At 46.5% G+C, this 27,132-nt stretch overlaps 1 protein-coding gene and 1 pseudogene across 2 annotated transcripts in view; both read left to right on the top strand.

The window, feature by feature from the left end:
• MVB12B (multivesicular body subunit 12B) overlaps positions 1 to 27,132 on the top strand; it is a 182,613-nt gene that overhangs the window by 80,309 nt on the left and 75,172 nt on the right. For both annotated transcript variants that reach the window (XM_055271063.2, XM_055271064.2), the window contains exon 7: positions 18,307 to 18,401. In XM_055271063.2, coding sequence (XP_055127038.1) covers positions 18,307 to 18,401 — 95 coding nt within the window. The remainder of the gene's footprint in view (positions 1 to 18,306; positions 18,402 to 27,132) is intronic.
• On the top strand, positions 23,333 to 23,410 carry LOC129479957 (uncharacterized; annotated as a pseudogene).

The raw sequence follows: 27,132 nt of genomic DNA, 5'->3' as shown, positions 1-27,132 counted from the left end.
ACCAGTGCTAGAAAGCCTGGCCCGCGTCGTTTCCCTTCTTCTCCTCCAGTTGCCTGCGTCATACGGATTGGCATCTCACAGTTCCCTGTCATTGCTGCGTGTATTTCTGTTTGATCTTACTGACTAGATTTGCTGCTTACTGATGACAGAGATCCTCATGTTTTCCTTTTTCTCCTTTAAAGCCTCAAAAGAGGCTAGTCACACAGAAATAGCAATGATGATCATATTGCATCACCGTTCATCAAATCTGAGCAAGTACTTTCAACCATGTCATCTCATTCCATGCTCACAGTAAGTGCTCAGTGGAAAATGTGTGGCCCCAAGATGGTAAAGAACTCTGAATTCCAGGTGGCTGACATGTGTTAGGCACCCAGAAAGTATTTATTGGATGCATAAAGTGAGTTAGTTTAATACATAGGACTGGACATCATATTTTATGCATTGCCCCTTCCATCCGTCCATCCATCCAGCAGAGACTTATCATGCATTTATTAGGTGTGAGGTACTGTTCAAAGGCTTTACAAATAACTCCTTTAAATCTTTTTTTGTTTGTTTTTTTTTGAGACAGAGTCTCACTGTTGCCCAGGCTGGAGTGCAGTGGTGCTATCTCGGCTCACTGCAACCTCTGCCTCCTGGGTTCAAGCAATTCTCTCACCTCAGCCTCCCAAGTAGCTAGGACTACAAACGTACGCCACCATGCCTAGCTAATTTTTTGTATTTTTAGTAGAGACGGGATTTCACCATATTGGCCAGGCTGGTCTTGAACTCCTGACCTCAAGTGATCCACCTGCCTCGACCTCCCAAAGTGCTAGGATTACAGGCGTGAGCCTCCACACCCGGCCAACTCGTTTAATTCTGATAATAGCTCTGTGAGTCAGTTACTATTATCAGCCCAGGTTTAAGTTGAGGCAACTGAGATCGAGGAGGTCAAATCCCTTGCCCAAGGTCAGGGCTAGGATCTGCACCCAAGCAGGCAAGCTACCGTTAGTGTGCAGACTGTCATGAGGCCCCCGGCCATGAAACCTTTCATCAGGGAACCAAGCATGTGCCTGGAGGGGCTGGTGGGTAGGTGGGGTGCCCATTCAGGTGGCCCCGCCATCTTCCTGTACTGCTTCTCCAGGCTCCTGACTAGCAGCTGGTGAATGAGGACTTCCCAGGGCGTGTGGGTGGGGAACTCGTCCCGCAGAAGCCCCTCTGGTCGGAAACCGCCTAAGCAGTTTTAGGGAGACGTGTGAACTTTGGCTGGTGTCCAGCACACTTGCACTGTGGTCGCCGATTGAAGGAACATGTGGAGGCCGCCCCGGGAGGTCCCGGCACCACCATCCCTCCCTCGCTTTGAAGCGGACGTTTAAGCAGGGTTACGAGCAGTGTGGTTGATTCTGGTGATCATGAGAGTGGCATGAAAGAGACCTACAGAGCGAGATTATTTGAATATCTTCAAAATGCCCGTGAACAGAGCGGTGGCCACTCTTGGACCAGTATCAAACTTAGTTTTGGTGTCAGAGTAATTTTGAAGGGGAAATTTCATTAGAATGCAGTTCAGTATTGTTAGATATGAATGATGAGTTTAGGCTGAGCAATACACTTTTTGATATTAATTTTTAATACAGCTTCTTGGGAAGTCAGAGCTTCTATTTAATGAAGAATTGACGATTCGTCAGTTCAGCTCCCGCCTTGGAGCTGGCCTTGGCGTTCGCACTCTCATGTCAGATTTTTGACAAGGTATTTGCTGCTTGTAAATGTGTTATCTTTGTAATTTTGGTGACTTTCTGAGTGTCTTATTTTTCTCAGTGGTCATGGTGGTTATGTGTGCATTTTTGTTGTTATCGTCCTGAGAAGCAGGGTTAGAAATGGGAAATTATTCCCTTCTGAGTCCAGCTCACAAGTGTGCAAGGGCTCTTTGTGCAGTTGGTTTCAGCGCCAGGGTTTGGAGAAAGGCTTTTTTCAGGATTATGAAAATAGTTTTCTGTGTGTCAGAACAGATTTATCAGTTCACTTTAGGGTCGGTTTTGTGAACCAGACCATTTAGAGGAGGATATTTTACCTTTTATCAGAGTGGAAGCTGACAGTCTATTTGCAGGTAGCTCTGTGGAATGTTTCACCTGGGTCTCTCAGTGTAAATCTAGCTGCCAGATAAAGTAAAAATGGGCGTTAAACCAGCAATATTTCCCAGGATTTTACTACCACCCCCCACCCCCCGCCCCAACTATGCTGCTCTATTTCAATGCAGAGTTTCAGTTATTAATTGGGATATTTAATAAAATCCTTTGCTTGCAGTTACTTTTAAAAGGCCTTTTGAGTTCGTCTGGGTTTGGTTTTTGCCAGTGGGCAGGGTAGAATTCAATCTGAATATCCTTCATGAGCAGCAGATGTTTTGTTTCCAGTTGAATAATAATATTAATAATTATTATTATTAGAATAAATGCAGTTATTATTATCATCATTATTATTTCAGCTGTAATTTTCTGGGCATCTTGTGCCAGGCATTGTGTAAACATTATATATATATATATATATATATATATACACACACATATACACACACAGATATATATGTAGTTTTAATCTTTATAACCATGTTGTGAGGTGAATAATTGTGTCCTCATTTTATTTTGTTTTGGTTTTGTGGGGTTTTTTTTTTTTTTTTTTGAGATGAAGTCTTGCTCTGTCACCCAGCCTACAGTGTTGAGAAGACTGAAGCTTGGAGAGATCATGACTCATCCAAGGGCAGAGAGTTAGGATTTAGAGGGGTTGTGAGCAGAGGAGAGGTCTCACCATAATGCCCTGCCTGCCTTCAAGGAGCCTCAGGGCTTCCTGATTGAACGCTAACCCTCTGCCGTGAGCTGGACCTTGCATCCAGCCTGTAGCCCACATTCCACCTCCTCCTCACTCATGGCTGTATTTTGCTAAACAAATTGTTTTCCACAGCTTTTGAGTTGGATTGGGCAGGGAGGAGACAAGTGTTGCCTTTGGCTCTTTGATAGAGGATGTGCTGCATTCAGTCCAGACTGCAGCTTGCCCTGCGCTCTCACGCACACAACCCTTTATGAATCTGACTTTGGCAGTCCCCCTACTCTTGAATTTTTGAAAAGCGGATATTTTAGTAGGCTGGAAGAAGATGAAAAGCTAGCGGTGCCCATATGTTCCTTGTTTTTAAAAGTAAGGTCAGCGAGGTTTAGAGACTCTAAATATTTCAGTTTATAAGATTAGACTAGATCATCTGGAATGGAAGTGTGGTGCCCCTGGTCCCAGACTTGGCTTTTTTCTTCATTTCTTTTATATGGGAGGTAGGTGTTTTGGCATTGCAAGGTTCAAGTGTAATAAAACTTAAATGTAGTGAATAAATACCATGATTTGGAGTGTTGCTGTGGCTATGAAAGTTAGTTTCCTTTCTTCATCTTTTTTTTTTTTTATTAAGTAATCAGTGACTTGACAAATAGCAGATTGGTACAAGGATTGTAACTTAAGAAACTGAAAACTCCCATGCTTTAAAGGAGTATAGGCTTTGACATTTTTCTGCGGAAGCATTTTCTTCATTTAAATCTTCCTAGGCTGAGATTAAGCATTCATCCTGAAACGTACACTTGAATAGTTTGAAATTCAACACAAGTGTATATGTTTAGTGAAGACATTTTCTCTTGGGTTATCAGTGGTCAGTGATTGTAGTGGTGGTTTTGCTTGACCCCAGGGTATTTACAGAAGCCTAGGATCTGAGCAAATATCTAGCCCAACCCCAAGTTGGGACTAGATCTCACTTACTGGTACAGCACACCTAATGTTTTATGCCTCTCACCCAAAAAGCGTTTTTACGGCCAGGATGTGCCCATGGTCACCAACAGTAACTGCTGGGAGACACGTCAGGGAGAGGTAGCTGTGGTCACTGCCTTGTACAACAGCCAAAAGCCCAAAGCAGGAGGGACCCAGCCCTTCTCCCAGCACACAACGAGTGGGAGCTCTGTGTGCTGACCGGCATTTCCCATCACGTTCAATAGGACACGTTCACTCTTCATACTTCTTCAATTCTAAATTTCAGAAGTAATTTGTCACTTTAGAGGAGGGCGTCATTAATAACCATTATTTAGAACTGTCGAGTCTTCCTCTCTGTCTGTGTCTGAGTTAAGCATCCCCAAAACTGGCCTTGTTGGTGGCAAGCAGTGCCCCCACATTGACAGATCGAGACTACCCCACCCCCACCTACGCCCTCGCAACCCAGTTCTTCCCCGTCTGCCTTTAATCACCGCGAGGGGGGCGACAGGGAATGGCTATGGCATGTCCTCCTGGAATTCATTAGCGTTATTACCAAAGACCGTGTTGTAAATTGAGATTTTTTTAACTGCTAGGAAAAAATTTCTCCTTAACTATTTCATTTTATTGTACTTAAAAAAAAGAAAGAAAGATTTTTCTCGTCAAACTTTTGGAGCAGAATAGTTCAGAAACCCGACTTCAGATCCCACTGGGTGTGGACCCTGAGTTGTAAATGAAGCTGAAATCGCATCTGGTTACCCTTGAGCTCTGGGGTGAGGGCCAAGGAAGAACCCCAAACCTTCCGATGGGTGGTTAAGAAAAAGAATTGCCATTCAATGTATGTTAATGCGCATTGTTGTTCTTTAACATTAAAATTCCACTAAAGTACTAATAATTACTGTTAATATCTTTCGGTGGAAACTTACAGTAAAGGAGCAGTAGTGGAAACAGTATTTAAGGGCGAGCTGCTGGCATGATAAGAATGCAAATAAGCGTTATTAGCCTAATGATTTTGCCGTCGCCATGGTTGTGCAGCAGCAGTGTTGTGAATATGTCATCTAGCACCCGTGAATTTGGAAAGTGTGTCAAAACACAACTTCAATTAGTTTGCTCTAATTATGGCTCTGGAGAGTTTGTAACTACATCACTCCTCATTAAAAGAGATTTTCTTATATGGATTAATGTAATATACAAAGGAAAGTTTCAAAGTTCCCGATGCCATTCGCTCCCCCGACAAATGAGCCAGGGGCAGGCCTGATGGATCTGGATCCGGGGTCTGTGCCTGCAGTGGGCCCAGGCAGGGGGCTGGGGAGGCTCCCTCCTTCTGCCTGGCCATCCACTTCCTGCTGAAAGTGGCCACTGCAAATGGAGCCTTGTCCACAAGAGGGGAAGTGAACCCATCGCAGGCTTTTAAGGAGAAATGGCTAACCTGAAACTATCAGGATGTCCCTCCTTCTCAGCTTCTCGGTGAAGGCTGGAAGCAGAAAGGTTTCTGGACCTACCGTAGTCCAGTTCCATGTGCGCACTCAGCCCTTGGCCATGTCCTGGGTCCTTCAGGGAGATTATATGGGAAAATGTGTTGTTTTTGGTCATGTAGAATCACATGGTATCTATGAAATGTTAGTAAAAGTCTTTTCATATAGCAAAGGCATACATTAAGGAAACGTAATCACCAAGCTGATGTATAGTTCTAAATGCTATCATTGAGCCTTGGCCATCTTGAAAGAAGAAAGAGAGTTCACTTTTTTTGTCCTGTTGTGGACGTTCCCCTCCCCAAGGACACCTGTCCCGCAGCCCCCACCCTCTCGAGTCCCACTCTGCAGGGTTTTGATGGCCACCTTGTCACCTTGCCTCAAATTGGCCTTGTGGGACTGTTCCTTGAGCTTTGCTGGCCCCACCTCCACCATTCTGCTGAGCCCCTGGCCACAGCGGCATCATGACTTCCATTGTGGGGGGCTCAGTGATGCATTTTGAACCCAAGAGTTAAATTTTAGAATGCCGGTTGAGGAGGCCTGGGTTTTGGTTTTCCTTTGATTTAGCCACACGGTGCAGATGATCCAAAATACAGCCTTGAAAACATTTTTGTGGGCCTTTGAGTGTTCTCTTTGTCATCACTTTTGGTGAGTAACTCTGTGTGTGTGTGTGTGTGTGTGTGTGTGTCCCTTGGGCCTTCTTTACACCACTCACAGGCAGTGTTACTTTGAGTGAGTTTTATCACTCTCTGAGCCTATTTCTTCCTCTGTGAAATGGGGATAAAAATGCCTCCTTTGCAGGATTTGTCATGAGAATTAAATGGGGGGACACAGCACCACCCTGGTGCCCAGTGAGCACCCGTGCATGCTGGCTTTCTGTCTGTGTCCAGGATTCAATGCCGAACTTAGCCTAAGCATGAGCAGGGCATCCCCTTAGACCTTTCCTTTGCCACCACATGGCTCCCACCTGCTGCAGTTACAACTCCAGTCACCAGCACCCCCTCCAGCACCTCACAGCATCAGAGACCGGGCACAGGCATCCTCCCCTGCGGAGCTGGGACTAGAACGGCTGTGCTCACAGGTGAGCAGCTGGGAAGGGGTTAAGATAGTAATTGTGTAAGTCTTCCAGGCTTTCTCCCAGTTCTGCGATAATTTGATGAAGAACTTCACCCTAATTAAATATTCAAATTAGGAATAAGTGTCAATATGGCTTCCCATTGCCTGGAATGATGATTAATTGTATTCAAAACTCTAGTGGCCCACTGTAATCTAAACCTAACCGTTGTTCTTGATTATTTCTGCACCACACTTGCCATGTTTTTGTTTTAAGATTTAAACTAGTAATTGATTTGCCATATGCCGTCAAGCTGCACGTACTTTATGCATTTAGGAACTTAGGGAGTTTGGAATTGTGATTTCCTTCGTCTTCCAGTGGCAGCTTTTTTTTCCCCTTGTCCAATGCAGAGTGATTTGGTTTTGTGTGTGTGCGCGCTCACGTGTGTGTGTGTTGCCCATGAGGAAAACCCATTCTACAGTCAGCCTGGTAGGTTGGTGTTACATTGATCATGGCAAATGGGCTTCCTCAATGGAAAATGAACAGGTCTGTGTTTGCACTTACTTCGTGCCCTGTGTCATCTCAGTAAAGCAACATGGCATGTGGAAAGAGCATGAATGCACATCCTACCCCAGCCATTTTCTTCAGCTGTGTGACTTCGGGTGAGTTAACCTCTCCGAACCACTTTTCCCCTATGTATAGGGTACTACTTCCCTTGCTGGATTGTTTACATTAGAGATGTGTATGAAGCATGAGGAACAGTGCAAGTGCCCAGTGGGTAGTAACTGCCATAGTCCTAAATAATTACAGGAGCGAAAATTCCAGAAACAAAGCCTTCATGCAGGCCTCCCTGGAAAGCCACTCCTAGCCATGCAAGTCAAATCCCATTTCCTACCTCTCTGACTCCCAGAGCCTGCGTTGCCCATCCTTGGCTTTGTGACATCTCTTGGGCCACTGTCTAGACTCTTGAATTACTATTTCATTGCTCAGGCCTCTTCTCCCCAGCCACAGTCTTTTCTTTTTGCAGGTTGGACCATGGCTCCCACGTCCCCAGGTACCTCCCAGGGCCTAACAGAGTGCCTGGCCTGTAGTAGACTCTCAACAGATGTTTGTTATTTTGGATATTTCTTTTGAGATGGAGTCTTACTCTGTCGCCCAGGCTGGAGTGCAATGGCGTGATCTCTGCTCACTGCAACCTCCGCCTCCCAGGTTCAAGCAATTCTCCTGCCTCAGCCTCCTGAGAAGCTGGGATTACAGGCGCGCACCACCATACCCAGCTAATTTTTGTATTTTTTAGTAGAAATGGGGTTTCACCATGTTGTTCAGGCTGGTCTTGAACTCCTGACCTCGTGATCCACCCGCCTCGGCCTCCCAAAGTGCTGTGATTACAGGCATGAGCCACCACACCCAGTTATTTCTTTTTCATGCCACTGTTTTAAAGTCGAAGCATATAACCGTATTGTCCTTTATGGCCTATCTTTTGATATTCAGAGCTTTTACTTTGTGATATAGGAGATTAACGTTTGTGTTTCAGTTGACTTATAGATAAATTCCTAAAGGGGAAGATACAAGTTTCATTTGGTTTCTTAAACTGTCTCAGTGCCAGGCAGTGCCTAGCACACAGTAGGAGCACAGTAAAGTGCGCTGAGTCAGTCGCCACATCCTAATTATAGCGGCCTTGTGCGCCTGTTGATACTGGTCCAGCTCCCCTGGGATGGGCTTGTGTTCACTGGGTAATACTTGGAATTAAGTTTTAGGTCTGGGCATAGAAGGTTTATAAAATAGTGACTATAACTGTAGAGGAAATAGGTCTGTTTCAAGTTTTGCAAAACCTTACTTGTCTTGGCTGGTGTCAATTACAAAACGAAACAAAAAAGAGACTCATCAGACTGTGAGAAATGATAGTAAACTTTGCGCATGGTGGTTTCTCCCTGAGGTTGGCTCCAAAATCAATATGAAAAGAAAAATCACCACAACTAAAAATATTTTAGAGCCTAGAGTGATTAAAATAACTGACTTTCTGTTTTAGTGGAACCAAGTTACAAGAAAGAATTACAGTATCTCCTCACATCTCTGGGTCTTCACAGATCTCAATCGTAATTCAGAGCCTCACTTGGGAAACACAGGGGACTTGGAGCAGGAATCCTGGCTGTGAAGTCATTGAGGAGGATTCGAGTGTTAGTCGGGCCCTTCCAGCTGAAAATGATTCATTTTAATTACCTTCCAGGGCAATCCGATACCTGAGCATATGGTCTTTAAGAAATAAGGTTCCCCAAACTGTCAGCAAGTGTGGGCAATGGTCAGGGACCTCTTTCTGACACCGTTGACCAGCCTTGGAGAGCGGGCGCTCTAGAAGGTGCTTATTAAAATGCCAGCAGGTGCAGCAAAGGTCCCCTTCCGTGTGACTCCCGCACCCTGCTTGTGCCAGGTGTTTTATAAGAGCCTTTTTCTTCATTAAATGGCATTCATTAAGCACGTCCTTACACCTGGCACAGAAGCTGTGCGTCACAGATGACTTCTTCCCAGTGGTGTTTGCAGGAATAAAGTGGAATTTCATTTAGCCATTTGCTGTGTTCTTCTTCCCCTTCCTATCTTAACTTGATTTTTGTTGCTTTTCATATTTCTTCTGCTGCCCCCACAATCCATTCCTCTCCTTTGTACATGACCTGTGGTCTTTGTCCACCAGCAGACACATTATATAGAAAACAAGGTGTCCCTTCAGCACCAAGCACCACCACGCTGGATGCTTTCATACGTGTGTCTCTTCTACTCTCCCAACGACATTGAGAAGCATTCCCCTAGTTTTTGCCATCTTTTTTTCTGATTAAAAGAAATAATTTCTCATCGAAAAAAATTAACACTTAAAAAATATGGGAAAGCAGTGGGGAGAATCCACACTCCCACTTTAGAGGCTTCTGTCGTCAATACCATGAGCCTCTCCTGCCCCTCAGTCACCTCTAAGTTTCTCCCCCCAGCCCTTTGCTGTACTGTAGCTTAGCTGTGTGTGCCCACGGAAAAAAGATTGTCTTATGGGATTGTTTATAATACATCATTCTGCAACTTTGTTTTTGCTTGGCTGGTTTTTTGGTTTTGTTTTACTTAACAGCCAGTCTTTGGGAGTTGGCCATTTTTTACAGAAAAACCTCTGGCTCTCTTCATCTATTCGTTCTGTCCTACTTTAGTATTATATGAAAATTCCACATTTTATTAGCCTCCTCTTATTGATGGTCATTGGGCTGCTCCCAGTTCGTTGCCATGACAAATGCCGCCCCAAGGCCCTGGTTCCTGTCCTTTCCTTCCACAGCTGAGATCATATTCCATACACAGATCCCGAGCTTCTCACTCCAACCCTCTCCACAAAGCCTGTAAACATTTTATGTCTGCATAATATTCTGAGTCAGACATTGTAATATTATTTCCAGTTTTTGAGTAGACTGTCATAATTAAGAGGATGAATTGTGTAATTGGCCCCATCAGCATTCAAATCCAAGCTCCTGCACACTCTGTGTTCAAGTCCAAGCTGTATCCAGCAGAGAGGCAAGCTGTGGAGCCTCTCTCAGACACCTGTGGAGTAGGGGTGCTCTCAGCACCTCGCCGTAGGATTGGGTTAGGGATCATAAGATGCATATGACAGGTACACGCTGTAAACAAGTCAACTGATGATATTTTTAAATTTTCTTAAATAGGTCATTTCCCACATTTCAGGTTCTTTCCTCAAATTTCAAAAAGGGAAGAATAAATGCTGGTCCTTTTGTCCCATTACTTCCCCTTTCTTAAGTATTAAATTCGAATCATCTGGAATGTATTATTAAGTGTTTCTCCTAGAGAAGGTGACATGAGTAATCTTCTGTTGTTGTCTTCCTGCACGAAAGACAACTTGAAGTAGGACAAAATTGCTGAATCACAACTATTTTCACCTTCAAAACTCTGTGGCTGCATCGTCTTCCAGCATTTAGTATGGCAGAGGAAAAGTCTGAAGTCACCATCAGTATTTGCCAGGATGTATCCTCTTTTCATTGCATTTTCTGGAATCCTGTGAACCCCATTGGTTGTGTGTGTGTGTGTGTGTGTGTGTGTGTGGTGTATGTGTGTATAAGGGTTGGGAGATCAAAGTGGCAGCTGCCTCTGACTATGAGTGCGCCTCTGCCTTGCAAGTCACCACTCTCTCGACGCTGCCCTTTGACAGTCTGGGGGGACAGCAGGCACTGCAGCTGCCTGGGCAGAACCATCTTCATTATATGTGGCCACTGGGTCCACAAGATTAATGGTAACATTTTAAAAATTCACACAGACCTGGAATCAGCACTAGAAAATACAGATTTAAATTAACAAGGAAAAAGCAGAATCCCATCAAAGGAAATAAATCGTGCTGGCAACTATTGTCACATAATAAAATGTATTCTATAACTGAAGGGCTTTTATATGGAGCTGTCTGCAGCTTAGTGGCCATGTTAATTGAATAAGGTGCCTGAGACTGACTTGGGGGAAAAAATGAAATTCCCCTCAACATGTATTTAGCTGGAGCTGTCATCGTTGGCAGCATGTACTTGCTGACCTATTTGTTACAGAACAGCCAGTCCCTCCTGCAGAGAGATGTGATGGCCACCAGAAGCAGCAGGGTGAGCCCTGTCTCCTTCGGGCAGTTCCGTGGGCGGGGGAAGGGGAGGATAGCTTGGTAACGCTCCCCAAAGATTTAGGGACTGTTCCAGTTACAATTCTCCAGTGACCAAACAGATTTTGGAATAATAATCCATCATTGGAGTCCAGTGGCAGAAATGGTTGTCCTCTGATGGACAGCCCTTGCTCCAGGGGTGCAAGACCTACTGGGGAAGGTGCCAAAAGGCCTTTACCTCCCGGCACTGTCCTAAGTAGAGACAGTTTCTTGAGCCTTTGAGTCTCCTTCTCCTTAGTCTGCTGGGGAGCTTTACGAACTCTCCTATAATCTAAACTCATGGATCTGCCTACAGAGTGGTCAACTTCGGGGCCCACTAAAATGACTCCACTGAAACTGCTGTCCATTAGTGCACCAGCCACCATCATTCTCGTGGACCTCTCAGGTTTTTTTTTTTTAATTTTTATCTATTTATTTTGAGACCGGATTATAAAACTGGCTAATTTTTGGTTTTTTTTGTTTGTTTGTTTGTTTTTTGGTCGAGACAGGGTTTCGCCATGATGCCCAGGCTGGTCTTAAACTCCTGGGTTCAAGCGACCCACTCGCCTCGGCCTCCCAAAGTCCTGGGATTACAGGCCTGAGCTCCCACTCCCAGCCGACCTCTCGGTTTTGTTTGATGCTGTCGAGCACCTACTCATTCTTATAACTGCCTTGGCTGGGAGCTGCAGAAGAGGTGAGCATCCGATGCCAGTGGCCTAGTGCAGCTCCTGGTCTCTTCCTTCCTCCCTCCTCCAGGTACAGGGTTGTGATCGGGGCCTTCCTTCCATCTCTCCTTAGACAGTTCAACCTCTTTATTCTCATGAACCAGAGGCCTTTGTATGGGAAAGAAGCCAAAGAGTGTTGGGTTAACTGACCACAATTCCAAGCATAAAAATAAGGACTTTCTGTCTATGGATGCTAGTCCATAGACACTGGATGCTATGGTCATAGGCATAGGCACTGACCAATAAAGAGTCTTCTAAAATACTTTAAAAGACAGCCAAATATTTCATGAAACAGTGGTACCACGATTTTTTAACCAGTCCTCCATTGTTTGATGGTTCATCTGATTCTAGTTTTTGGCTTTCTAAGCAGTGCCGTGATGAATTTATTGTTCACATAAAAATATCATGAATCAGAAATAGTTGCATTTTCCAAGCCATTAACCAACCCAGTCGTGGGGATGAGAAGGAGAGAAGTGACAAGGCTTCCTGGAAGTTTCCCAAAACTATCCCTAATTACAAGTCAGAATCAGATCAACAAGTAGTAGGTAATCTTAGAGGATTTCCCTAATATTTGTTAAGCGCTCACTGTGCTGGGCATTGTTCTCACCCGTGGGGATGTGGGAAGAAAAGGCGTGGTGGAGATCATGTTCTAGTGACGTGAAAACAAGTCAGACAGCCCGGTGGAGTGGGAAGGGCGCCACAGGGAGGAGGCAGGTGTTATAAGAGCGTGGCGGGGGTGCCTCCTCAGAAGGGTGGCCTGACTGGGGAGGGAAGCCAGCCGCTGAGATCTGGGGCCAGTGGCAAGTGCAAAGGCCCTGAGGCAGGAACAAGAGCAGGGGCTGGGGGAACAAAAGCGGCTACTGAGGTTGGCGGACGTGAATGCAGGGAGGGTGGACAAGACGTGGTCAGAGAGGAGGGATGGGCCGGAGCTGGCAGCATCTCTCAGCCGTGGGCGGGTTTGGATTTCATCCTGATGCAGAGGAAAGGCCCCGTGGGTTTTGTTGTGGTGCTGCACGGAGGCCCTCATGAGCCAGACTCTAAAATAATGCCAGGGTGGCAAGAATGGGGAGAGTGGGAGTAGACTGAAGCTCGCGTACTTGCATGTGCTCATGCATGCCTGGTGCCGTGCTGTCAACCCTGCCTGCATGGTGGCCCTCTGTGCCCTGGGAGGCAACACACCCCTGCCAAAGGCTATGTGGCTCCCTGTGCTGGTGCTGGGATTTGGACCCACATCCAGCGGACTTGGGGGCACTGCCCTCAACCACTACAACTGGTTTGCCTCCCTGGGTGTGCGATCGGGCCATTGGTCATCAGCTCTGTATATTTCACTGTAACCTGTCGGGATCACTGAGCTAGTGAGCGGCAGAGGTGTCATGTCCCTGGCATCACTGATTTCAAAAGGGCCTTCAGGAGGGACCCTGTGGCCCTGATAGTCTCATTTTATATACCCGATAGTGAAGCTGAATCGGGGTAACTCTAACATAGCGATAACCACCTCCGGAGGACACATGGACTGACCTCTTCATTCATACCTAGCTTTCCCTTCATCAACTTTACCTCTCAGGGCCTCAGTTGCCTATTCTGTTAAATGAGAATAATTACTCCTATCTAAAAAGGTTGTTGCGGGGATGAGGCCGGGTGATATATTGAGGACTCCCAGCCCAGGTCCTGGCAGGTGGGGCTCCACCCCACGCTGGGGAACTGGAATCTCCTCTCGCCTGAGACCCAGCTGATGGCAGAGCCTTCGTCTTTGTCTCTCACTTTCAGGCTAATCTGACACCAAAGCACCCCTGGGCCACTTCTCCTTCAGCAGGTGACTTGTCCTGTTTAACCACAGGTAATCTGTCCCTGGGGCCCAAACTGTTCATTCTCGTTAATGGGAAGCCTCGATGTGCCTTTCTGTCCTGTCCCCATGTCCCCTGCTTCCTGTGTCCAGGAACAGTGGAAGCGGAAATGCAGGGGAAGCTATTTGCCGTTTAGGGAGGAGCCCTTCTCCCTAAAGCTTTCTCTGCCCAGGGGGTCTTCCCACCTGCTGCTCTCTGACTGCCGTCCCTTACCCACTCGTGTCAGCTACTTTAGCTGGAGTATTCAGTAACCTGATTTCAATTCAGCAGATCCCTACTGAGCAGTTATTCTGCAAAAAATACAGCAGCCTCTGACTTGAATTCTCTTTTAATTTCACATTTGCTGCATCAGGCATACATTGTCTATCGTATATGAACAGAAACCTTCTTTTTTTTCCCTCTTATAAATTCCTGGTTGCTGCTGCTGCTGATTTCTTCTTACCCATACCTAGTTTCCTCCATATTGGAGAGAGGTGAGATTCAGGGCATCAAACAGAGACCCCTGGAGTCTAATTGGGAAAATACACACAGGGAGAAATGAAATGGTAGAGACTAACAGCAGTTCATGTTAAAAAAGAAACCCAGGAGTTTTAGTGAGCGAACTACAACACTTGATTTGGTCAACAAATGGTCAGTAATTGTCTACCCTGTGACAAAAAATTGTCCCAGAAAATGAAGTACAAAATTGATGATATTTGGCCCTGCTCTTGAGGAGGTCACAATCACATTAGGGGACAGGTTTATATCAGATGACCAAAGTGTATTGTGATACCTGGAGTGGGGTGAGAGAAGACACTCAGGCATCCAATCCAGTCTGGGGCAAGCCCAGGAAAAGGCCTTTTCCAAAGAGGGGATGGTTGGGTGGGATCTTGAAGTATGAATAGGAGTTTGGAGAGTCGGTAAGGAAGAATGGAGATTCCTAGGAAGAGGGAGTGACATGGATAAAGAATCAGGCCATGAGAAAAACAAGGCCTGTTCAGAGATTAACAAGACTTCCACTCTTCCTGGAGGAGAGGGGAAGTAAGTAGTGGCAAGAGGCAGAATCTGGAAGGTGGGCTGGTGTGTTGGGGATGTGGAACTGTGCGGAGTGAGAAGACAGCTAAGCCAGCACCCTTGCAAACAGCAACCTTGCAAAAGTTGGAGATGAAGTGGGAGTTGACGGGGTGGGGGTTAGTGGGCAAAAAGAATCATCTCCAACGAGGGAAGAGAACCTGGGGCTGGGGGTGAGTTGCAGGGCGAGCCGGGCAAAATCTGAGGCCCTGGAGGGACAAGAAAGTTTGGTCCCGGACATCAGCATTGCATGGGGCAGCTGAAAAGCCGGGCCCCTTGATTTCTCTGTTGTTCATATACTTTTTTGTTGTTGTTATTGCTCATATATTTCTTTTAAGTCCTAAGTTTCCCCAAAACTGTCTATTTAGAGGGTCTGTGGCAAGTCATGTCGACAGGAATGAAGTCTCTGCACAAAGTAGGTAGTGAATAATTGTAGGCTCATGATCATTTGCTGCTACCATTCCCATCCACATTGGCGTCTTAGTTTTATTTCCTCACTCTCCCACAGACGGGCAAGCTTTTGAAATTGTAAATTGGATCTTGGCACATTTCTGCTTAAAAATCCTTCCAGAGAAAGGCAGAACCCATGCTGGGTTCCACGTGGCCTGGCCCCACTCTCTTCCTGGCCTTCTAGGCCTGGCCACCCTGGCTTCCTCCTAAGTCTGGAGGAGGTCAGACTCCCCACAGAGCCTCGAGTGCTCACCCCTCCTCCCTGCCGCATCTCTCTGATTTCTGCCTACTTCAGTTCCCACCTCCATGTCCCTTCCTTCCTCCAGGATGCCTTCCAGTGAGCCTCCTCCTACCCTGCCCTTCATAGCACTTGAGTCTTCCCGCCTTCCATAGGAAATGATCACACTTGTAACCAAGTGTTCAGGTAACTTTATGGATATTTTCGTGTCCCCTTCCTGTCCTGCCACCACTGAGTCCCCCACAGATCTGTGTTGATGCATATTTGACCACCCAACAGCTCAGCTGGCCCCATTTTCCCCTCTGCCTCCTGGCTGGCCTCTTTGCCATCATCCATGTCCACCTGGCTCCCAAAGTTCTGCTAATGCTTCTGCCTCCTCTGTGAGCCTCCCTGAATGCTTCTAGCCCCTGGAGTGTTTACCGCACTGCACAGATCGCTCTGCATCCTTAGTTAGGTTGTGTGCACCTTTTTAGGGCTTTGGAGGCTTAGAAATCTTAATCTGGCAGCCATGAAGCAAAATACTTTCCTGGCTCCTGGAAATTCCCTCACTGGTATAGTGAGTGCAGTTATAACACCTACCCTAGATCCTTTTAGTCACACACACAAGGCCCTGTGCTCAGAAGGGCCCCACCGTGGGTTTAATACTCTGCTGTTGCCATCTTGAAATTCTTGATAGCATTTGAATAAGGACCCCATGTTTTCAACACGCACTGGGCCGCGCGTATTGTGTAGCTGCTCCCATACCTGCCTCGAGGGACGTTGTGAGGAGCCATAGGAGGATGTGTGGCACCTGCATTCCCAGGGCTGGCACCTGGTGACACTCTCAGCAGGGTCACCTGTCATCATTTTAGTTCTGCTCAACCACAACCACAGTCGATAATTCACTCTTCTGTTTGCTCAGCTTCATTGACTAAGTGTTGTGGTCAGAGACATTGATCAACTGCTGAAAACCCTTCTGCAGCTGCTCCTCACCCTCGCAGGATTCCCAGACCTGGCCAGTCTTCAGATTCACTGCTGGAGCTTGTTAAAAATAGATTTCTGGGCTGCACCCGGCCAGGCCCACTGAATTGGACTCCCCAGGGTCAGGGCCTGTGAGTCTGTGTTGTAGCAAGTTCCCAGGTGACTGACGCCTTCATTAATGCCATGATGGGAGTTTAGGAACCTCCATCCTAGGAGTTTGAACCCACGCCTCTTGCAAGGGTGTTTGGCACCCTTTCCATCTGGCCCTGCCTGCATTTCTAGCTCTGCTTCCGACGCGTGCCTAACCCTATGGGGAAGTGCTGGCTCTCTCTGACTCCCTGGTGGGTGCCTTTCACTCCCATAATGTGCTGAGGGGTCCTGAAGCCCCGTTCCCTTTAACAGAATATATTGTTCCTTCTTTTCATGCTTACCAGCACTCAGTTTTTCTTGTTCTCTGAGCACATGTCACGTTGCACTGTGATTTGTTTCTGCTTTATTCCCTGCAGCCTGAGCTGAGGGAGCTCACCTCTGTACCCTTAATTAGCAGCAGTAACAAAGAATATTCAGGTTCCTTCCATGCACACCAGTGCACCCGGTGGACATGCTTACAGTGCATGTGTCTGCTGGTTCCCTGAAGCCCTGAGCATACAGTTGGTGCTTGATTCAGCCTGGCTGGGCCGTGGCTGAGTGTCTGCCATGAGCTCTCACTCTGTGGCTGGCAGACCCAATGCCTTCACAGCCCTTGGTGCTCATCTTGCCCCTGGAAAGCTCCTTCTGGTTCCAGCTCAATCCTGGACCTGTGGGAACATCCCCTCCCTGGAGAGCCTTTCCTCCCAGGAGTCTTTTTTTTTTTTTTTTGAGACAGAGTTTTGCTCTGTTGCCCATGCTAGGGTGCAATGGCATGATCTTGGCTCACTGCAACCTCCGCCTCCCAGGTTCAAGCGATTCTCCCACCTCAGCTTCCCAAGTAGCTGGGATTAGTAGAGACAGGGTTTCACCATGTTGGCCAGGCTGGTGTCAAACCCCCAACCTCAGGTGATCTACTCACCTCTGCCTCCCAGAGTGCTGGGATTACAAGCGTGAGCCACCGTGCCCGGCCCTCCCAGGAGTGTTTATGCACAGCAGTCATTCTAGAAGGTCACACATGTGCTGTGTGAAAAAGGCACCCAGTAATTGACCACTTACTTTATGTGATAAGTGTTCCCTCCACCAATCTCTTCCTCTTCGGAAATGTCCGGGTGTGGCCACAGGTTAGGCTCCTGAGCTATCACAACACAGCCCCCAGTCATCCCACCAAGAGGTTTTGTTGTTGTTTTCTTCCCCCAGTCCTGTTGGGTTTTAAATATTTTCCTATTCGTTTAATTTTTCTTTTCAGCATTCACTACAGGCAGCTGGTGACCATACCAAATGGATTGTTTACTTTTGACTAAATGCTCACTTAGGCTATGTTTCTTTGTAAGCTTTAATGACTAACACCTGAGCCATCAAAGACCGTGCTGTATCTTTCTGGAAGGTGCTTTCCTGAGCACCTACAGTGTGCGCTGCCTGAGGGGGAACACACAGACATAGCAGTTGAGAGCGATGTGCCATTCTGATTTCCAGAGGTCATTAGTCTCCTGGACTCGTATGGCAATAATAATTCCCAACACCTCTGTTTACAAAGTGCTTCATGCGCAGTGATCCTCAGCAGCCCTGCGGTGTAGGAATGGAAGCATTTGCATGGCTCCTGGAATAAACCAAGGCTGGTGTTCGGCGCCTGGGTGTTACAGTCCCGCTGGTGCATTTTGCCCAGTGGGCAGAGATCTGGATCAAACTGCCACCCTGTAGAGTCCCTTGGGCCTGCTGTAAGGCTTGGGACACACTTTCTTCCTCTTGGTTGTCCTTTCTAGTATGGAAAAAAAAGGTGGCTGCTGATGTCTAGAAACTTCCAAATTCCTTGAGAGGACTTGAGCCCAGTGGAGGAGTTATGCTTGATTGAGAAGGAGGCACTGGCCACCAGAAGCACCCACCCCGCCCGCTGATCTGTGCTGCATTTCAGCTGTTGATGGCGTTTGGTGCTTCCTGAGTCTTGGGGAATGCTCCTTGTAACCTCCTTTCTCTCCTCCTTCTCTTCCTCAGGCACATCTCTCTAACACTTCCTGCCACCTTCCGAGGCAGGAACAGCACCCGGACGGACTACGAGTATCAGCACTCCAATTTGTATGCCATATCAGGTATGTGGAGCCACTGCTGCAGGCCAGCTACAGAGTCTGTGTCCCGGGCACCACCTCCTTCCACGCATTCTCTGTTTTCTCGTGGGATCTGTCTTACCTCTCTTTTCTTCCCTGCAGGGGGCCTGTTCCCTGCAGGGACCAGGCCTTCCCTTTCCTTTGTATCACCACGGCACTTAGAGAAGGGCCCAATACTCAGCATGTTTTGAAACTAATGATGAAAAACAATGTGTAGATTTCACAGGCTTGAAGGGAGGTTTCCAGAGAATACTCGCCACATTGTTCACCTGCCAGACCCGGGCAGGCTTCCCACGGGGCCTCGGGAGCAGCGCCGAGCTGAGCCCTGGTCGGCTCACCCTCCCATATCCAAGTCTGTCCTCACCTGTCATTTCTCACAGCCCGGTTTGTGGCCAGCGGGTACACTGGCGGTCTCCCCTCACACCCCTGGAGCATGAGTCTGTGGTTTCTGAACTCGGCCTTGAAATTGATAGTGTTACCTTGGCAGGAACTTCATCAGTCCTAGTTTTCCTTTTCACCTTCACCCAGGGAGGGGAAAACTTACAAGCCTTATTACAGAATTGAGATTCATTAGGTGCTTGGCAGCGCAGGTGACTTGCTAAGAGCCGAGGAAACCCACAAACTCGCGTCCGATTATCCTGGGCCGCCAGTGAGGGGTGTTTGTGTATAAGGGGAAAGTGGCAAATCGGTGCCACTTACCAGCACACACCCTTAATGGTGAGTGACATTTTGAACACAGGAACATGGCATTCATTCATGTACCATAATGAATCGGTTATTTAAAAGGTAATCTTTTTCCTAAAAATTGCAACTACAGGTTACTAAATAGATGGAATAGAACAATGGCATAATTCTTGTCAGTATTAGTTTTTCTCGTTATGATCACTCCCTAATAGGTTTGGAAGTATAAGCAAAAACCAGTTGTTCCATTTCTGGGTGACATTCCTGCTGAGAAGGGGAGGAACAGGATGTTCTTAAGCCCCCGTCCCTGGCTCCACTGCAGGAGCCAGGCTCTCCAAGGGGAGAGGGAACGTGTTTGTCTAAGAACAGCATCTCCAGGGAGAATTTCTTTTGTGCTGTGGCTATTTCAGCAGAGTCGACAAGGAGCATAACAAGTGTGGAAAGATGACCTATTTTGTAGAAAAGCTGAATATTTCCCCAGATGCTTAGTGGCATAGAGGTGCAGAATAGACCTGTGGAATCCAGCAGGGCACCCCCATTCAGAATGCACACAAGGGAAGCTCCATCAAAACGGATGACTTTTTTTCTGCAGCTCGCAAATGTTTTTCCAGCCTCAGCGTTTGGCTACACCCACTTTACCTGTGTTCTCTGATGGCTTTCCCAGCTGTTGGCGTTTCTGCAGGAAAGAGCCACAGAGTGAAATCTCCTATGGTTTGGCAGGAACACTGCTGTCTGCCTCTGGACCGCTGCTTCCTCGCCCCGCAGCTTTGATGAGGTGTTGTCTGGGTTCATTTCAGCTGTTAGTTTAGCAATACCAAGGTAACAGCCTCAAGACACAGGGGAAGCCATTCAGAAACTTCCTGTTACATTTATGTAAGTGGCAGTCAATTGGATTTTATCTTCCAAACAGGTAGTTGAGGCTACAGCCCACGGCAGCAGGCAGTTTCAGGCCTCCTCAGCGGCTGCAAGCACCAAATTGCTCTGCCAGGGGTCCAGGACCGCTTTGTTGTGTTGCTGCCAGAAATACCCTGCAGGACCTGCTGGCTCCATAAGGCCTGCAAGCTCAGCACTGGGCAACTGTGGTGCAACTGGGAAGCCTGCCCACCCACCCACTGGCAGCCTGCCTGCGAGTCGTTCTGGCTAGAAGGGAGCAGAGACCACCCCCCTTACCCCCATATGAACAGTATTTGGCACTGAGTGGCCTATCTCAGTTTGGTATTGTGAAGTTAGGGTTTCCAATGGTTTCTTCCAAAAACAGTTAAGGCAAAGTGTGCCCCAGGCCCTAGCCCTTGCCCAGTACCGATGCTTGATAGCTGGAGTTCTGCTGATAATGAAATGAATCATCAAACCGTTCTGCCTCTGAACTGGCCCTGGCACAGGTTCACTGCAGACTTCAGGAGCTGAGCCTTTGGTGCAGACTCCTGGTGTGCTCTGTGTCCCTCCTGAAGACATTCGATTACTGCTCCCTTAGTGTTCCATCCCTTCCTAAGATAAGTAGGTTTCAAAACAGTGTAATTAGAAATTTGAAAAACAGCCCACACTTAATGTGTATGTATGGTTGTTAAAGTATATTAACTTTTAAATGTTTTCTCAGTGGCATACCTGCTAGTAGATCCCTTTTCCTGTATCTTTCACTAAGACAGTTGGCTCCCATCATGCCTGCTAAGGGTGAGACGTGGCACAGAGTTACAAGAGACACCAGTGGAGATGATACGTAGTCCCATCCCTGGCACAAAACAGTGTTCTTGACGTGGTCGTGGAAGGAAGGAAGAGATGAAGGGAAGCGTTTAGCCTCCTGTCTGCCTTGCACAGGAGTACCCTCCCAAACCCCTGGGCCAGGTAGTCATCCTGATTTTGCTGCTTGAATGCCTGTGGTGTCTGGGACCACCACCTCCTACCAGCCCACCCATCCCTGTGAGATCCTTCCTCGTTAAGCGGGGCTCTGTCTTCCGTTCTGTCACATCCACCCAGCAATTTCAGATACTGTGCATTCTGCCGGCCAAAATTTGCCAGCTGTTCTACACTGTCCAGTCGTATCTCTCTCTTGCCCACAGAAGTGGGGTGAGGAGCTCTTTCTAACTCAGTGCTGAAATCCTGAGATGCTTGTGGCCCACGCGCTGCTCTCTTATACCCTAATCCAAACAGCCACAAAGCCAGCATCTGTCCTCACACTTATCCTAGCAGTATCTCCTAGAAAATACAGATGTGCAAAAAGATTTATCCACAAGGATAAGCACCGCCACTTCTCAAAAGTAATACTTCAAGACAGGGGTGGGAGGTGGATAGATCTTAAATGCCCCAAACAAAGACGAATGCTTAAATTACAAAACATCCATACAGTAGCGTTAACTTTTCAGCCATCTAGAAGTGATGACTTAGATTAAAAGATATATATGAATATTGTTAAGTAGAAAGAAAAACAGGTAACAAGTCAGAATGTGCAGAGTGATCTCATTTTAACAATTACGTCTAAGCTGGGAGTGGTGGTGCATGCCTGTAGTCCCAACTGCTCGGGAGACTGAGGAGGGAAGATCCCTTGAGGCCAGGAGTTCAAGGCTATAATGTGCTATTATGATGGCCTTTGGAAATAGCCATGCACTCCTGCCTGGGGAACATGGATCTTGTCTCTTTAAAAAAATTAATTAATTTTTTTTAAATTAACAAAAAATACATCTAAAGGTCTGGAAAGGTCCACACCTTAGTGTTTATGGTGCTTTTCTTGGGACTTTCCTCTTTTTTTGGCTTCTTTGCAGTTACTCATTTTCCATAATAGCACATGTTGCTTTTGTAGTAAGAAAAAATACAGACCTGATGTGAGTGTGGCATGTCCTTGGTAAACCCTGCCAGCCTACAGGATCACCATTTTCTCCTGAGCACTCATGAGCCTATGCTTTCAAAGTTTACTGCAGAGCACTTCCAGACCACAGATCAATAATTTTCTTATTGTCCTTTTTAGAAAATGTGATTTTTTTCCTTGTTATGCAGTGCCCTGAAATCACCTGTTCACTCGAGTTCCTCAGAGATCACTGTCTGTAATTCCAGCACCATCCTTTATGTCCTGCGGCCCTCTGGATGTGGACTGGGCGGGCAAGCAGCTGGCTGCTCGAGCCACCTCCCTGCCTTCCTTCCTCTTCACGTCCCCCATCATTGTGCCACTCTGTAGGGTTTGAAGATGGTTTTCCCTAAAAGGATAAAATGATGGTCGCTTGGCTTGGCTCACTCTGTTATCCTTCTGGGTTCGGGTCGCCAAACTAAAGCTCATGGCCCAATCCCATCCACGGCCGGTTTTGTATGACCTGCAAGCCAAGGATGCTTTTAATATTTTTAAATAGTTGGCCAAAAATAAGTAATATTTAGGGACATGTGAAAATTATATGAAAATCTTTAGTGTTTGTAAATAAAGTTTTATTGCAACACAGCCATGCCCAGTCCTTTACAAATGGTCCATAGCTGCTTCACATTCCAATGGCAGAGTTAGGTGTGTGCAGCCAACACCGGATGGCCAACAAATCCTAAATATTTACTCTCTGGCCCTTTACAGAAAACATCTGCCAACCCCCAGTTAGGGTCATCACTCCTAAGCCATGGGTGCCATTCATCCTTACTCTTTCTTGCTCTAAACAAAATATTTAAAAACAACCTTTTTTGATGGTTCTTACCTTGCTGACTGTAGATTTCCTGGCGCTGGTCTCACTGGTGTGACCCCTGTAGCTTTGTGCCTTTGGTTTTTCGAACATGCCTTTAAGATCTTACCTCTTTGGAGGGCCTTCTTCCGGGTCATGTTGATTTATCTAGGTTCTACTCCAACCCCACCCCTGAGTTTCCTGGTCAGGACTCTTAGTGGCTGTTACTTTTCTTAAGAACATCTTATCTTTCCTGAAAAGTCTTCTATTTTAGTCCCAAATGGTGGCACCCTACCTTTTTTTTTCTTGGAATTTTTTATATGTTTAGATGTCTGCCCATTCACTCATTTCTCTTTCATCTATTCCAGAAGGATTTAAGGTAGCTCCAAAAATACATGCGGCCAAATGAAAATGGAAGTGAGGAAACACAAGTGAATGGAAATAGGATAGAAAGTACGTGTGGCTGTGTGCAGGGGATATCTAGATTAGGTTCTGAGGCAGAGGGCTGTCCCTTAGGGGTAAGAGAGAAACAAGCTAGTTGCTTGGGAAGAACTGAACTATTCTCTTAAGCCCGAAGAGCTGTCCTTCCTCATAAACAGGGCCCCGTGGGTCAGCGCTGACTCCCACATATGCATTCCTTAGAAAGCTGAACAAAATGAGCAAAAAACCTCTACCGCCAAAATGAGTGCTTTTGTTTTCTTTATTTCTTTAGTTCTGCACTTTCCCACATTATTGCTACATGAGTGTTAATCCTATGGATACATATTAAAGCTAGTAGACGTCTCAGACAACACTGGACATGAATGAGAGAAATATAAATATTTACCACCTTGCGGGGGGGAGGAGGGCTCCATAAAATGCTGTAAACAACGTAACAATTGCTTTTCAATGATTATAACTAAGTTTGATAAGAACAACATATATATATATATATATATATATATGTATATATATCTCCATGTATTGGGGGATATATATATATATCCATGTATTGGGGGGACACCTACTTGTTTGAAATGAACCTAAAATGTCTGAAAGTTGAGTGAGATGTTTCTTAAGAAATGTTCTTGTGGTGGGCGTCAGGCACCTTATGGGGCTGGAGACCTCAGGGAATGTCAGGAAAGACAGATCTTCCCCGACCCCCTGCCCAAACCTGCTGCTCACAGCTGCACCAGAGGCTTCCTGTAAGGAGAGGGGCCGCCAAGGGGAGCGCAGTGCGGCTTTTCTAACCTAGGAGGGTTTTTTGTCCTACGGCAGGTTTTGCCTAACAAACGGGACCGTGGGATGGGAAACGATACCATCCTATTCTTTTGTTGTGTTTGTTGTTATAATCTGATTTCTATCTCCAAGTGCACAGTTTTTAACCATAGCTTATTTTTCTTTTTTGAAAAAAATTGGCATAGTAAAATTAAGCAAATACCTATTAAAACTGGCATATAATAAGACCAAAAAATCTCAAACACCCCATGAATGCAGGGTGAACCACAATGCAGAAACTCCGCAAAGCCACACAGTGCGGTAAGCTGCGGGGCTAGGATTGCTTTCCTCTTTAGGACCTAGACAGGTTGGCTCACTGACATCTTCATTTATCCATCAGCATTAGGCTGACTATAAAAGTGAAGGGGGCACACAATTGTCCTAGGACAGAAGCCGTAACCTGAATCTGTCCTGGCAGACTGGGGTGTATTGGCCACTCTGCCTTCAGCTTTTTTTCTTTTTTTTTTTTTTCGGTTTCCTTTTTGATTGCTGGAAAAGCCAGCTTATTGCCCTCCACAGCTGTTTGCTTTTTAAAAACCAGCCCCCCTTTCAGGATGTTTAACACCAGGAAAGATGTCGGTGTGGTCAAGTCAGTGTCCATCATCTCATCAGTTTGGATCATGGCCCCTTGTACAGAGAGAAGGAGGATTTTATCTGTAACTCAGAACCGTGGGTGAGCCATGTAGCTCTGACATTGGAGTAGGAAAGCACAAAGCAATTAAAAATAATTAATGATTTCTGAATATCAGCCTTCTCCATGCAGTTTTAATCTAGTCCTCATTTAAATTGGAAGATGGACACTTAATTATCAGTATTATGAAATTCATGATTTATATATTTCATCCAACTGGATAAAATTTCTACCACCAGCTTTTCATCTTATGATGAAAAAAATGTGTATCTTACAATGTGATCATTTAAAAACTCATCTACAGCATACCAGACAATTCCAAACATATTTTCCTTTCATTTGCAGTGATTACATGATTTCTGCCTCTCAATTAGGAAAAAAAAAAAACTCACCCAGAAAATTGAAAATAAACTTAATACTTTAATGATCAGGAAGCACTGCAGGGTTGGGAAAATGAAGGGTAAAAGACTCAAACAATAGGGTGCTTGAGAAGCGCTGTTCTCTCCTGTGTCAGGTGTGCTAACACAACTGTTTGGCATGTTGTAATGTTCATGGTTTGATGCCGCAGAATTTGCATCCATATTCTGGGTGTGCCGTGTGCCTGTGGTTCTCCTTTTCCCTGTGCTCGGGTGAGTGTGTGGGCTGAGTGTGTTCCTGATAATCACCAAGGAGGGAAAGAGCCACTATCTTCTGGTGCAAGCCCCTGAGTAGTGTTAGCCTCTGCTTTCACAGGGGTTCCTGTGGCCTTTGTCTTCAGTGGATATGTTCTCGTGGCTCGGGGTGGCATTGCATTTCTGACCCCAGCTTCCCTGAGGTTCTTCGCTCCACAGAGGATTTTCATAATCACTGACAACTGGCTCAAGCGGTGGTGGGTGAGCGTATGGGAGGGTTGCCCCAGATCTGAGACAGGAACATCAGTTTGGCACAGCCACTGATAATAGCATATGGGAAAATTCCTGAATGAAGTGAAAAGATATTTATAATAATTGTGCTTGAACCAAGGAGGAAAGAAGTCATTTTAAAGACAGATACATTTTTATCATCACCTATAAGAACCATCACCTATAAGAACGCTTGTCTATCCATCTCCTCTTGCCCTGACTGACAACAAAATCAAGTATAAAGAAAAATAGAATAAGAAAAACAAGAAATGAATGGGAGCGGATGGGGAATTGATCGCATGGTGTATTTGTATATCCTGATGTAAAAGGTGCGGCTGACAGGTGGCCAGGTTTGCTCTGTACACAACCATGTGTGTGCTGTCAGGCGCACGCACACTGCCTTGTTTCGATTGATGAATTGCCTGCTTTCTTGATTAAACCTTCCGTCACTTAAGAAACAAAAAGCCTGTGTTTAGATGGCAGAGTGGGACATGTCAAAAAAATCTGTCTCCTTTACCTTTGTGCAGATGTTGGGCACAGACTGTAACATGTATTATTAAAATGAATGTGGCATTTACTGTGCATTATTCCTTTCCTGGGAGAAAGGACTGTAAATTATATGCTAATAATAAGCTTTAACCCTTTCGAAATGCAAAAGATTTAAGAGTGCAAATATTCATGTAGGCCTGGCTAATTGGATGTGCTTTTCTACACCCACCACGGTGGCTGTGTCACTGAAGTTAATGAACAGCGTGTGCAGGCAGACACACAGGGCACTTGGGGAACTCCTGCCTCCTGGAGGTTTTCTGCAGTGCGAGTGCCTCCTCCAGGACTTCACAGAGAGATAGACCCTGAGAACCCTGAGCTGGGCTCTGGGTCATCTTACTCCAGATGAAGTCCATGGTCAGGATCAGTTCCCCAGCAGGTCCTCTGGAGCTGAGTGTTAAGCATGGTCCTCTCTTCACACGCCTGCATTCTCACTTATGGGGCTGGGCCCGGGCCTTCTGGGCTGCAGTCTGGCAGGGATCAGGCTTTGGTGCCCAGCCCTTACTTGACTCTCTTCCTTGACCAGGCTTTTCTAGCCTCAGCCCAGTTGCCCAGGTAGCTGACTCATCTCTCCAAAGACCTCCTTGGGCCCCTTGCTTCTCAGATCACACCTTTGCCCCACCACAGCCTGACTGCATTCATTCAGACCTCAGACCTCACCTGCTTGGTGTTGGGGCTGTCAACAACCAGCCCCACCCGTGTCCCACCAGCCTGGGTCGCTCCCTGTGTCCTCCTTGCCTCTGTCTTGCGCTATGCCTGCCCTGCCACTCCAGCAGCTCAGATTTCACCACCTTCTCTTCTCTCTGTCCCTGGCTCTGGCTCTGAAGGCCGCTCCCCAGCTGCCTCTCCACCAGGTTTTTCTGATTCCCCTCCCGCTGCTGATGCTCTCTCCTGGTTTACCCCACACTACTCTATGTTGGAGAGTTTTCACCTGTGAACACTTTGAGAGGGCAGAGATCATATTTAGAGAGGATGGAGGCTCCCCTCTTTTTTTTTTTTCAATTGAGGAGGATGTAGGTAAACAAAGGCAAAGACAAGAGCAAGATTGTTCATTCACTCATCAGTCACCGAGAGCTGCCCTGTCCTGTGCTCCTGAG

The sequence above is a fragment of the Symphalangus syndactylus genome, chromosome 3 (genome assembly GCF_028878055.3).
Source record: "Symphalangus syndactylus isolate Jambi chromosome 3, NHGRI_mSymSyn1-v2.1_pri, whole genome shotgun sequence".
Lineage (NCBI taxonomy): Eukaryota > Metazoa > Chordata > Mammalia > Primates > Hylobatidae > Symphalangus > Symphalangus syndactylus.
Note: the sequence above shows the minus strand (reverse complement) of the source record. Positions and strands in the feature narration are given on the sequence as shown.